The sequence below is a fragment of the Poecilia reticulata genome, linkage group LG15 (genome assembly GCF_000633615.1).
Source record: "Poecilia reticulata strain Guanapo linkage group LG15, Guppy_female_1.0+MT, whole genome shotgun sequence".
Classification (NCBI taxonomy): domain Eukaryota; kingdom Metazoa; phylum Chordata; class Actinopteri; order Cyprinodontiformes; family Poeciliidae; genus Poecilia; species Poecilia reticulata.
The window spans coordinates 9,344,157-9,358,368 of NC_024345.1; the positions used below are offsets into that span (position 1 = coordinate 9,344,157).

The following is a 14,212-nucleotide window of genomic DNA, read 5'->3' on the forward strand; positions in this document are numbered from 1 at the left end:
TATATATGTATGTATATATTTATTTTTTATTTATATTTTTTTGCTTTAAGAAAGTCACAGAACCAATACATGCAACTCTTCCCATATCTACATAAATAATGTCTATATCTATTTATACATGTTTGTATATATATTTATATAATGTGTTATTTTTGTGTTTGCTTTCTGTCATAAGGAAAATATGAAATAAGTGTCCCAGAAAACCTTAAAGTTAATGAGAAGATTGGCATCCTGGAGTTAATAGACTTAGACGAGGATGAGAACAAGCAGCCCATCTTTTCTATTCCAAGTGGCAATGGGAATGTATTCAGCACCAAACCCAGTAAGGATAACAACTGTATACTGGTGCTCAAACAGGTAGGAGGCTTGGAGGGGAGAAACTGATGAGATAATGTCTCAAAGCAGTCTTGTTTTTAATTCACAGTTAATGTGGTGTAAGAGATTTTAAATCTTTATGGTTCAATTCATTCAGATTCTTGGTTAGGGAGGAATTTTTGTTTGAAAATGTTCTGAATTAGCCTGACCATTGGCTTTCACCCATTGAAGTGGATAGCTGTGGTTGAATTTCAAACATGCCAATCAGCAAACAGAAGAAGTCATGAATGATGACTTTGATTTTCTGCACTGTTTTAAGTTTGAAGTCTGCCTGTAGTTTTAGCAATGAAACCCATTGAGAAATGACCTCAAGAAAACTATTGGCAAAAAGTATATATGTGAATGTAAAACAATTCACATATATGTAAATCCACTCTCAGCTTCTGTAGAAATCTGGCCCATTCAGATCACCACATCCGAACTGGCTCAAATCTGAAATTCTGAAATGTAACTTCTTATTATAATGTTACATACGTACACAGCTGATGATACACTGAAGTATTTAAAGCGAAGATCCTGAAATATATTGTCTGTTGCAACAAAATGCAAGCAAGATGGATTTAAACATGTCCAAGAGAAAAAACAGAAAACAGCTCTGCCTTTGTGTTGCACATGAATTGTTTCCTTCAGCTGCACATCCAAAACATGGATGAGTTTCTTCTAAACTTACTCCATGAAATAAGTGAAAACTGCAGAGAATTTGTAACACTCGGGTGTTGAAATTTTGGAGGCCCAGGAACTGATGGAAAACTCTTGCAGGAACATTAAAACCCGAGAGTAAAAATACCTCCCGCTATCACAGAACATTACAAACACAAAGGAGTCGAGCAGAAGGATGATAGCAGCGAGCTCTGACAAGATTTCCATAAATTCTCATACACCAGTACACTGACATCCTTATTATGTTTTTATTTTATCCCTGCAGGAATTTCTGGAGGTTTACTTGTCAAGATAAAGTATTTAGGGCTTCAGAGAGTTGAAGATGCACTATTGTAAAATAAGCAGGGTAATAACTGGCTCCCATGCTGGCCTGGAACCAAATTGGACTTTGATCTGTTCACTCACCCCTCAGCTCTGTAGCCGCTCTTCATCTTCCTTATTTTGTCTGTATTCACAAAATAAACCCAGCTATCGTCCACGCCGCCGCCATCAAGACTTCATTGCTGTGTTTGCTAATGCTTTTGGTAGCCTGCGACTGAGCAGCATTATGACTGTGGATAATCCTGTTAGAATATTCCCGTCTACCTGTATTGTCCCGTCTGCAGATGAAAATTTGCTGTTGTAATGCAGCAGAAAGAAAATAACAAACAGGATAAGAATGGTTTCTCATTGCAGAGCTTGTTCAAGATAAATAAAAATCAGAGTAAAGCAAAACTTTTTTGATTAGGAATACGATCACAAAGGAGGAGCATGTTGGTTTTTTTCGTTTACTTTTAAAAAAAATTATTGTGGGGAAACAGTGACATATTTAAAAAGAAAATTATTTTGATGTTTCAAGTGTGAAAAATAAGTTACTGTCACTATTGAGGTGGGAATTTAACATTTTAGGAAGTGAGAAAATGTGTGTAGTACCAAAGCTTGAAGTCAAGCTGTGTCTTTAACAACCTCGGAAAGATTCAAAGTTGATGCTATAATGAAACAAATTAATTTTGAAGCATCATGTTGAAAAAACAAAGCAATAAAAGTCTAACCTTAAAAAAAGTTCACACAGAATGGAGATGCTCAACCTGTCTTTTAATCTGAACTTGCATATCTGCTGTTACTGACATATTTTGCTCTAGAATGGTTTTACATTCACAAATATATTTTATTTCCCTGTGTTGTATACGCTAACTCAGTTATACTGCTACAGTTTTCCTCACATCCTCACTTTTATTGACTCAAATGTTTAAGTCACAGTGGTCTTTTGACACATCATTTACATTGCGATTATATTTAGTGAATTGACCAAATGACTGAGCAGCTTTTATTTGTGAATAGCACCGTTAGCATAGCTAGCATCACTGACTATAACAGTGTCTGCACACATTGAGCCTCTAGTATTTTCAGGGGTTTAGGCACCACATTTTCCTGTGAATGGCTGAAATATCTCTGTAAAAATATCTATTTTAATAAATTAATAGATAACATACCTTAATATGAATTAATACACTCAGTGGAAACCATGTTAGCACTACTGCAGAAGCTAACTACAGTCTTCCTTATTTCCATTTTTGTGGAAACACCCAGTCAAAACCAAGAAAAATAAACACAGCTTTTTGATTGGCTGACTCAGGTGTCGGCCAATAGGATATTAAGTACAACTCAGTGGTAGAGCTGGAAAGTTTTCATGGGTGTGGCCAGACTGATATCATCGCTATCTCAGTGGTGTTCAACAACTTTTAATGCAAAGCAAATATTTAATCTTTCTCTGTCAGTAGAAGGCTAACTCTGCAGGTGTCTAGACATGGATCTTTAAGTCATCTAACATATTAATCTAATGACATTTATGAAACACCTGGGGCTGCACAGTGGCGCAGTTGGTAGAGCTGTTGCCCTGCAGCAAGAAGGTTCTGGGTTCAATTCCCAGCCCCGGTCTTTCTGCATTGCATGTTCTCCCTGTGCATGCGTGGGTTTTCTCCGGGTACTCCGGTTTCCTCCCACAGTCCAAAAACATGACTGTCAGGTTAATTGGCCTCTCCAAATTGCCCCTAGGTGTGAGTGTGTGTATGGTTGTGTGTCTCTGTGTTGCCCTGCGACAGACTGGTGACCTGTCCAGGGTGTACCCCGCCTCTCGCCCGGCACGCTAGCTGGAGATAGGCACCAGCACCCCTCAGGACCCAACTGAGGGACAAGGGTGTAAGAAAATGGATGGATGAAACATCTGTTTGGTCGCTATGTTTACAGATTTAACCCTAACCCTAATATTAAAAGTATTGTACATACTTTTAATATTTAAGTGTGAAACAACTTTTCAATTGTAAACTAAAACTCTAAAAATGTGACCCAACATCCTGGAATGATGTCAGTGTTTGTTTCAAATCCTATGTTAGATCTCTGCTGAGAACATTGTCTCATAAATGAAAAAGATGCTCAACGTTATGGGAAACATGTTTGTTCTGATGACTTCTACTATAATTCTGATTCTGGAGGAAGAATCCACCAGAATCCACCAGAATATTTGAAAAAGCTTTAGCTGACATTTTGTAAATGATTGAGTCTCCAGGGTTGTTTTATGTTTGCATCCTTTTCACACCTGAAGTTCTCAGCTGTTCCTGTTCAAATAAATGGAAGTGCAAATGTGCTCCTGCTCAGCAAAAACAAGAACGCTCATGTTTTCACATGCTCTCTGGAGGATGAATCCAGCGTTAGAACAGATTGACTTCAAATGTGCAAATGACATGATGTCAGAAGGTTTAAAATAGCAGCGGCTCACTAACCTCCTCCCCTCTCTGCAGGCTTTAGACTACGAGACGCGGAACGACTACACCTTCACTGTCGGTGTGGATGAACGACTACAATTTTCTCCAGCAGAAAACCTCAACATCGCAAATATAACGGCACAGGTAAGTCCCTCATCAGCTTGCATAAGAAGAACTGAAAGAAAATTGAAAGTTCTACATTTCTGATTTAGAGATTGGATCTCACTAACTTTCATTCTGTATTTTGTTAATAATCAACAAAAAACACAAACACCCTGTTTAAGAAATGAAGACACATTGATACTGTATGCAAACACAAAATACAGCCACAACCCCCCCAGAAAACAGAGTTAGATGCAGACATTTCTGTGCAAAAGTCTTAAATCTAAATTTCCTCTCATTTTCAGACAAAACTATCAGCTTTCAAACAAAGATTTTCGCACAATACATTACTGCATCATTATGGAAAATAAAAAAAACATATTGAGTGTCAAAACCTGCTTGAATTTCCACTCTCTTGTTTTTCAAATCCAATTATTTAAAAGATGTAAAGTCAAAATGTTATAAAGAAACAATTTTTTTACAGTGATGGTGATTGAGTGAGGATCGAATGCGCCCTCATTCAAAAGCAAAAATGGGACGTTTTACTTCTTTTTCTGATTATTAAACAAGATCAAGTTTAAATACCAAGAACTCATTTTTTGACATTTTTATTATGAGAAAATGAAAATCAAACTTAACCCAAATGAAAGTTTAATGTGTTTAATGTGTGAGCACCAGAGATAGAGTCACAAATAATCCCATAAAATCAAGATGTTTAAGTTTAGAAAGGTTTGAACTGGGATGTTTTGAAGGAATCCAGAATGTACAATCATCAAATAATCGACTGTGAACCTAAGAGGGCAGCAGAGGGGAAAGTGAAGATCATGTCCAAATCAAGGCGTTTCTCTTCTGTAATATACTGCAGGTGACCATCAAGGTGACCGATGTGGACGAGCCGCCAGTTTTCACTCACTCCATCTACAACTTCAGCGTTCTAGAGGAGCAGATGGAAAAAACAATATTGGGGAGACTCCAAGCCAGAGACCCAGATGGAGTCAGGAAGCGCATAGAGTACGGTTCCCCTTACAGTCGAGTTCAGCTGTGCAGCCACTCGTCCTGCTCATCACTAGCTCTCATTGTTTTCAGGTACTCCATCCTGGAAACGGGCTTACCCTTTAGGATCGACCCGACCTTGGGTCAGCTGTCGGTTCTGAAGAGGCTGGACAGAGAGGCGGAGGAGCAACACATGTTTAAAGTTAAGGCGCAAGAGGAGAATGGCGGTACGTCACACATCAACACTGAACCAACACATAAAGATGGGAACGTGTGCATTTTTTTAAACAATAAAAATTTGAAAGTATTACAGGAAAAAGGGCTTAAAGTGGACGGCATGTTTGTTGTACATCAACAACCATGATGTACAAGTGTGTCTTGTATTTGTGTCAAGCAGTCTCATTTTTCTATCCTCCAGTGTTGGACCGTGTTGTGTACTTTATCCTGCAGATGTCCCTCTGTACAGGGCCCAGGACGGTGCAGAACGGGTCGCTTTTACAGACAATGTTTCCGGACAGTATCACAGATTTAACATGTTCCTGTAACATCTGCTTCCACCGCTCTGGAAATAGAAACTAAGTAGGAAAATCACATTAGCAAGTCTTTTTGTTCACACACAGCTTTCTGTATTTTTAGACAAGCAAATAATAAAATCCAGAGATCTATTTTAGCTGCATGTCACAACGTTTAGGGAGCACAACAGTCCCCCGAGCTTTGACTAGGTCCTCCATATATAAAACTTGTTCTTGTGCTGGAGATATTTTTAAAAACAGAGACAGCAAAGGAGGAGCAAAGCAAAATAAGTTCCAAATGCAGAATAAGAGACACTTTAATAAAAAACAATACCCGTCAAACACGGAGCGCGCAAATATAAAACTTTTCAGTCAGTTGACCTTAATCAGATCCGTCACAGACGCAAATTGCTCATAACTAATTATAATCACAGCTAGTCACTGCCAGACCCATCCGCTGAAAAATAAATAAACAAGAGCTCTGATCAGGACTCTGAGCCTAAAACACAAAATCTAATATTTATAAACAGAAATATTCCAGTATGACCGTCTCCATTTAGACGTTCTAAGGCTGTCTAACACATTTTTTACCTTAATTTTGTAGATTGCAGACGCAACATGCAGCAGATGTTTCTTAATGAAACAGACTTCTATATGAAAGTACTAGAATGGTCACAGACTCAAAGTGTCGCCCATAAATTCTGCCTTGTTCTGAACAGACTACTCAATCACTAAGCAGCAGCCACTATTGGCTCTACAGAGCAATTCAGTATGGCTCACTGCGCTTCGGTACGCCATGCTAAAGTCTGGAGTATGCAGGAGGAAATTGCTCTAGACTGGCAATGACTCTAGACTACCCTAACCCAGTGTAGGTGTTTAACACCAACACCTACACTGTAAAAAATTATAAATCTTACCAAATATCTCTGTTCTACTCTCTAGTGCAAATATAATAGGTATTTTCTCAACCTACATAAAAAGAACCACAGACAACATATATCAGCAAGACATAGGAGCTTCTTTTAAATCAATAATTCCTCAATATATATGAAAACGTACATGTCAATTGGCAGGTTATTTCACTTAAGAGAAAACTTATAAGTGAAATAATCTGCCAGTAGAAGCACTTTTGATTATTGTTGAGGAATTGTTGACTTAAAACAAGCTCCTATAACTTGCTGAAAAGTCACTTGTAAATTAGTTTTGTCTCATTTCAACTGTAAAAAGGTATTTACGTGAGAAGCTAAACCAAAACTCTGCGCGATTTTGTGTTTTGCAGTGAAATGTTGCGTCACACAGTGTAACAACAACCATGATGTTCAAGTGTGTCTTGTATTTGTGTCAAGCAGTCTCATTTTTCTATCCTCCAGTGTTGGACCGTGTTGTGTACTTTATCCTGCAGATGTCCCTCTGTACAGGGCCCAGGACGGTGCAGAACGGGTCGCTTTTACAGACAATGTTTCCGGACAGTGTCTGTTTCCATTGTCTGCTTACTATGGAAACTAGTGTAATAAACCACACAAGCCCATGTAGCAGTATCACTGAAACCAAGACAGGAAGTCAAAATGGTAGAGCACATAACATCAGAGAACTGCATTAAGTATTGTTGCTGTGTATCGTTTTCTTTTATTGTAGGAAAAAGGCCAAAGTGTTTCTATGTCAGTGGTTTAACAAACGTCTCACCTTCATCTGCATTTGTGTTTTATTGATAAACTTTGCTTGAAGTTGGTGCATTGTTCTCACTTGTGTTAAATCCCTTTTCACTCTACAATTAGCCGCTGTGCTAGGCTAGTAAAGCAAAGTGGCTAAGCAAATGCAGAGTCTCGCTTTACTTTTGACCTGAGTGATGTCATCTATTGCAGATGTAACTCTTTGTTGAGACTAAATATATAAACTGTCTGTAAACAGTAAAATGTGGCGACAGATTGAGGCATCATGTCAGTAAGAAGCCGAGTTTACTCAGTGCGCAGGCTCTCCTGAAAGCCAATAACAGAAATTACAGGAAAGGCAAAACCAGAAGAAAACTAAGCAAGAATTTTCTGGTTCATTTACAGAAACACAGCTTATGGAAAAACTGCTGACATAAAACTACAAAAACACCCAGATATTCATGAAATGTCTCTCCTCTGTAGGCCTGGCGTCATTTGCTGAGGTTTTTGTAACGGTTCTGGACGTCAATGACAATCCACCTGAACTGATTGCCAATGATATCTTTGTGTGTGAGAATGACGTCAGAAACACGGTGAGAGGAGAACATTCTAAATACCGTTTGGTTACTTTTAGATAACAGACATTTGCATTTAACTCAATTTTATCTTCTCTATCTGGTGTTTTGTATGACATAATTTGCTACAGTCTGTGTGTTACTTGTTTTCTGTTTTTAGGTGATCGGTAACTTGGGAGCCTCGGACAAAGACGATCAAGCAGCTATCTTCACTTTCAGTCTCGCTCTTCCCAGCTCCAACTTCTCCATCAGAGACCACGGCAGTGAGTGCTTGTAATAATTATCTTGCTCTGCTGCTTCTTTACCTGTTGATCCAAGCAAAAAGAGGAACTTTCAAATGGCCTGCTAACTTGTTGCTAAGCAACAGATGAAACTATCGGCAGCAGAGTGCTCAGTGTTGATTAGTTGTAAGTGAGTGCTTTTGTAGCACGTTTTGTGCTTCATTATTCCTCAGAGAATAAAGATGGTCACAGTTTCTTCACTGATCCTCTGTTTTATTTTTATTTTTTTATTTTTTTAATGAAGTACAGGGCATTTCAGAATGAATTTAATGAGAGCTAATCTTTGCCCTTTCGGCATAAAACACTACTTTAGAAAAAAAGAGGACTGCTTTTATGAGTGGCAGACACGTTGCAACGGATAAAATCTTATTGTTTACATCTGGACACTTTGCTTGTGCAAAACGCTGGAGGGCAAAAAGGCGATTATTTTCCTTGCCATCCGTGGCCACAGCTGCATTAGAACAAATCAGTTAAAACAAAATCTAGAGATGAAGTTGTGATTCATTCAGGTCAGTGTGTCACAGCAGAGAGAAAAACCATTGAAGAACTCAAACCACGCTTAAATATTTTTTCTCGCTCTGTGTCAGCTACATTACACACAGATGCGTTGCCATAGCAACTGACTGATAACTCTCAGCTATCATGTTTCAACACCAAAAACCACACAAACATTTCCCACACAAAGAACAGAATCTGTTACAGTTGAATGTTTCTGGGCTTGATGCTTATTTTGTAATTATTAATAATTGATCATCTGTGATCATCTGAACACAGTGATGGCTGATTAGTTCATCTAATTTTTACTGCTCTGAAACACACCAAATTCTGTAACTACTTGTTACTGTTGTCAAAGTCAAGCTAGCATAACTAACCTACTTCCCTCTCCATTGCTATTTTTTTAAATAATAAAACTATTTCCTGACCTTGTTGTTTAGTTGTCATTGTGTTTGCAGTAGCAACACATTTAAGATTTAGTTAAGTTGACAACATGACACCTAAAACTGATGGTGGTAAGCAAGCTGCATGCTAATAGCCCCGCCTCCCCACACTCCCTAAATACAGTCTTGGTGTTTGGTTTGCCAACTTTGATTTTCCGATTTTCTTTTTTTTCCACAATATTTTCATTTTATTGTTAGTGCAGGGCCTATTTTTTTCTTTCTTTCACCTATTAATCGCTGTCGTACTCAATGGATAAATCAAAAACTCTTAAGAATTCTAGAGGGATAGGGATAAATACCACTTTCAAAAATTACAACAAATTATGGATTTTTGGAAGCTGTGAATGAAAATATTAGTAGTGATGTAAAAGTTTCAGTAAGTTTGTTTGTTGCAGTCGGTGTTTGGCTGATTTGAAGCTCTGGTTTGGCTTCTGACATCTAAATAATTTATATTCCCATAGAGAGATTTTCAATCTTTCCATATGAGATTTTCTGCCTTTAGCATTGGAGAATTTAAAAAGAAGTTAAGATACGAAAAGAATCACATGACTGCTGCTGACTGCAGTTTGTGTTGAGAAGAAAAGGATGTGCAGTGGGGACCATGAGTGGTGACATGAACATCTTTCATCATTTCATATGATTTTCATCCCAATTTACAGCGACTTTTGGTACACAATTATGATGCATATGTCACATCAATGAACTAAAATAAATATGACAGGACCTTCAGACTGGAGATGAAACAATTGGATATGAATTTGAATTAGCATCAGGTGTAGACGTGGCTCAGGTCGGATTGTTCAAATTGTAGTAAACAAGTAGATTTGTGTTGCCTTTGCCTGCTACGTAAGCATAGCCCAGCAGGTTTTAATTGTGTGGTGTTGCACTGTGTCCATATTCCCAAGTTAAATTAACTGAGATGGTTCAATTAATTTTCAGATGAACTGAAAAGTGTTAGATTTTGGATTTTGTTTTAATCCTAATCTGCTTTACACTTAGTTACACTGACCGGTCTGGTATTATTTGCTCTTTAGTGTTGACCTGGATTTTTATTCAATGTTACAAAACTAAAGTGGGTGCAACACATTTCAGATTTTTATTTGTAAAAATTAAGACAAAATTATTTCTAATTTTCCTTTCATTTTACTATTATACACTCATTAGCATCAAGAAAATAGTTTTGAAATGCAATGTGACAAAATGAAAAAATGTTCATAGGGCGTGAATACCTTTGCAAAGCACATTTTAAACATAATAGGACACAAAATGACAGCATTTTGGGTTTTTACGTTTCATCTGAAAACATTGCCCCAAATGACTTAACAAATGTTCAGAGCCTCAGGTAGTCAGATGAAAGATTCAGGCAAAGAGTTAATATTTAATTTAAGTGGAACTTGATCAGATCTAAAAGCAAGAAAAACAGAGAAAAAAAGGGAATAAACAACCCTTTCCAGCCCAACACTCATCCATTTCCAGTCTTCACATGCCTGGAGGAGCTGATGTGTGAAGATGAGGGAGGAAAAGGAGAATAAAGGAGAGCAACAGAAAGACATGAAAGGAGAACAGAGAGAAGTGTAGATGAGAGGAGGCACTGGGGAAAAACAGCATTAAAAGAAAAATAAACACCAGAGTTAAAGATAAAAAGGAAGTCTCTACTCATGATTCCAGAAAAAAAATCCTGTGTGAGATTAATGAAGAATAATCAAAAGAGAATAATATTAGAGGAAAAGTTGGCAAAAAATGAAGACAAAGAAGGAATAAATTAGCAGAGAGACTGTGAGGGTTGGGATGGGGAGAATAACAAATAAATTACATGAAGGAAGGAATAGCTGTGAGCCAGACTTCATGAAAAACGAATCAAATCGAAATGTCAGCTGTTGAAAAGACATGAATGGTGAAGAAGACGGAGAAAAGAGACTGTAGTTGTTTGTTGGAGCTCCTCTCAAAAACATCCACAAACTCCCAACACGCTAAACCTTCAAAGTGAAAGCTGAAATATTAATCGTCTGCCACCTCTTTAAATCTGTCATAAACAACCTTCAGTAACAGCATGACTGACGACTGTTCTGTGCAGCTCGCTACATTAGAACCAGAGAGGCAGGGTGAGATGGACAAACAAGGAAAAGGAAACATGAGTAATGAGATAGAGGAGAAGAAACCTCCGGAGGGCAGCGAGGACAATCCTCACAGATGGGATTAAGAACGAAAATAAAACAGAACGAGAGGCGGATCAAAAAGAGAAGAGTGATGGGATGAAGGGTTGATAGACACTGGTTCTATCGTTTCTTCACTCAGTTAATGTACAAATGTTTTTAACAAGCTTGTATTTTAAGTGTTAACATGCACTGGTGAAGTTCTTTGTCTCCAATCAATAATTACAATGATGTGATCAAATAGTTTGATCATGTTTTGTTCATTCTTTAAATATCTAAATGAAATAGTGGAATAAAGTCACACTTTCATTCAGACCTTACTGAGAATTGTTAGTTGAGGGCTGAAGACTGTCCTTGATTCAGTAGAGCAAAATGATTTCAATCTCATCACATTTGTTAAATTTGGATTCAGAATACAAATCTGGTCCCATCCTGGCACCTGTGAAACCCTGAATTTATAACATTACAAAGAAGTCTGTCAGATTGAAATGAATTAAAAGCCTTGATTACAGTTATCTTCTCCTGTATGTCTGACAGTTTCCTTCCAATTCAGTTCCTCCATAGGGCAACAATTCACAACAAATGGCAAATGGATCCTAACACACACAATCCTGTTCTGCTCCAGTAACTGGCTTGTTCCATTGCAGCTAGGGCTACCAACGCTAACGCGTTAGCGCATGTGATTAATCTATAAAGTTTAATATTTTAAACTTTAATGTGTTAATATTTCGTAATGCAGAGAAACATACATTATGTTTTGACCTGTTACCTGTTTTGACTTAAAAACCTCTAATAGTCTTACTTAGTTGACAGCAGCACGGTATGCTGTCTTGTGCTGCGGTCAGCAATGCAGTCACAAATATGAGGGAAAGATGATTGAATGAGGCTGGTGACTCGGCTGTAAGTTTGATTTTAAAATCCACCGTGATGAACGTTTGGATAAAACCAAGCTAGCATGTAGCCGACACTGTAAAGGTGAATTATCCTTCATTGGAAGCTCAACCAGTTTACAGATTGAAACAAAAATGATTTCTTTTAAAGCTTATTGAATATGAAAACCTGGAAAACTGAATCGTTTGGTTTGAGGCAATAAAGCAATTTTGGAAAACGTGTATTTTTACATTTCAAGTTTACAAAGTTAGCATAGTGATAGATTGTGATAAATCATAGTGATAGATTTATTGATTCAATTTTTTAATTGATTGACAGCACTAATTATAAAGCCAATCAGTCTGATTTAGATCCAGATTGCAGAAAAGGCGTTTTCAGCCAGCAGGCCTCAAGCAACATAAGAGGAAGGAATAGCACTGCTTAACTGAATGCTATGGAAAACCTGAGAAAATTTGCTCTCTCTTTCACTGCCGTTGCTTTAAAATGGACTGAAATCATAGACATGGACTGAAAATAGAGTGAGTTTTAGACAAAAGCATTCCAAAGTCTTAGTGACCACCCCAAACCGAACTTTAACGCAGAACAGCAAGTGGAGCAAAAGGAACTTTCCTGTCATTGTATTCGCTCAAATTCCTAAAACCGAGGTATATTGTGGACAGCTCTCCTCATTGGCTCAGCAGGAAACTTCTGTCCTCCAATAATTGAACTAATGACTCCATTGTTTTGGACATGGCCTGTAGAAAACATAACATTCTAACATTTCCTACTGGCACTACTAATGACTTTTTCCAGGGCTAATTTGATCTCTGCCAGCCCTAGTCCAAAGATAATTTGATGTGCATGCTAACTACTTGTGTTCCCACTCATCTTGTGCAGATAACACGGCTGCTTTACTGGTGAAGGAGGGCCCCTTCAACCTGGAGGATTCCAGTGATTACAGTGTGGAAGTGCGCATCAGTGATGGAGGCCAGCCTCTCATGAGCAGCATCACCAAACTGCAAATCAAGGTTCTTTTATGCTTTGCTTTGATTGAAAGGGGAATGTCCAACATGTCTTCTGAAGGAGTAGGCAACAGAAAGAACCAAGCGCTTGCTTTCTTTGTCTCAGTTATGCCAGTGTGACGCCAAGCGAGTTTTTTCAAGGTGTAAGGCCAGTATGCAGAGGATGGGGGTCAGCGTCCACGCCCTGATTACCATACTGCTGTGCATACTGACCATACTGGGTAAGTCTGGATTTATGTTCTTGGTTCATGCATGAACCTTTTTGTCTTTTGTGCATTTTTATTTTTTCTTTAATATAGCCTATGTTTCTGCGTATCTCTTTTGATTGGACAAAATAGTCCTGTGGAGAATGTTAGGAAATTTGTTTGATGTAAGTTTGGAGAACATTCCCATGAATCTCAGCAGCTGTGTTTCCACTGCACAAATTGGAAGTACGAAAATAATTTATTATGTTTAACTATAATTAATAATTGTTAAGGAAAATACACCAATTAAAAAAAACCTCACACTTTTCGGCTGTGTAAAAATTAGCGTGTTTCACACTTATTGCATCACACGAGTCAGGTGATCAGTGACGTTACTGGTGGTGGAAACAACAATGAAGAAGACAGGAAGTGTTTTTTAATGACTTATCACTCTAAAGTTTAGAGCTTCAACTGAAAAACTGAAATCCATAAAGCAGCAGCAGCGAATGATGCACTGCTAAGCAATTGGCACATAAACATAGGTTCAATAAATGATTTAGGTTTTGGTGCACCAAACCCCATTCTCCAAGATCTTGGTTTTATGAATAATACAGCGACGGATGTGGAAATAACGCTCGTGGTTGTGAGCTCAAGATTCTGTTTGATACCTTCACCCAATGTTCGTTTTTCTTCCTGGAGAAAAAGAGACACTTGTCATGTCAAATCAGAGGCCCAATGGAGACAGTCGGACAGACGTGAGGGGTCCAGGATGAGGGGTGCGTAAGACGGAAGGAAAAGAGACAAGGAAGTTAAAAAGAGATGGAGGCAGAGAGAGAAACACATCTATGCAGACATGGATCTGGGGAAACTAAGAAGGTGAAAGACGCGACAAAGGCAAAGAGTTGAGGTGCGATCGGTCAGGCTAAATGTCAGAAGACAACGTGGTTTGGAAGCGGTTGGAAAGAGAGAACTGTGGGAAAAACAGTGGAAGAATAGGAGTGGTAATAAGGAAAGTTTATCAGCTCTTTAGGTGCCATCTGCTTATCAAACACCAGCAAACACCCAACCAATTAACTATTAATTCACTCCTTCACTATCATCCTTTCTCTTTCATTTTTATTCATCTCTCTCTTCCTCTTCCTCTCTCCCTGAGGGT

At 38.2% G+C, this 14,212-nt stretch overlaps 1 protein-coding gene across 1 annotated transcript in view; it reads left to right on the plus strand.

Moving 5' to 3' along the window:
• cdh5 (cadherin 5) overlaps nucleotides 1-14,212 on the plus strand; it is a 70,929-nt gene that overhangs the window by 38,612 nt on the left and 18,105 nt on the right. Inside the window, exons 6-13 of the mRNA XM_008429111.2 lie at nucleotides 176-357; nucleotides 3,813-3,920; nucleotides 4,744-4,889; nucleotides 4,965-5,098; nucleotides 7,516-7,625; nucleotides 7,768-7,870; nucleotides 12,747-12,877; nucleotides 12,978-13,092. Coding sequence (XP_008427333.1) covers nucleotides 176-357; nucleotides 3,813-3,920; nucleotides 4,744-4,889; nucleotides 4,965-5,098; nucleotides 7,516-7,625; nucleotides 7,768-7,870; nucleotides 12,747-12,877; nucleotides 12,978-13,092 — 1,029 coding nt within the window. The remainder of the gene's footprint in view (nucleotides 1-175; nucleotides 358-3,812; nucleotides 3,921-4,743; nucleotides 4,890-4,964; nucleotides 5,099-7,515; nucleotides 7,626-7,767; nucleotides 7,871-12,746; nucleotides 12,878-12,977; nucleotides 13,093-14,212) is intronic.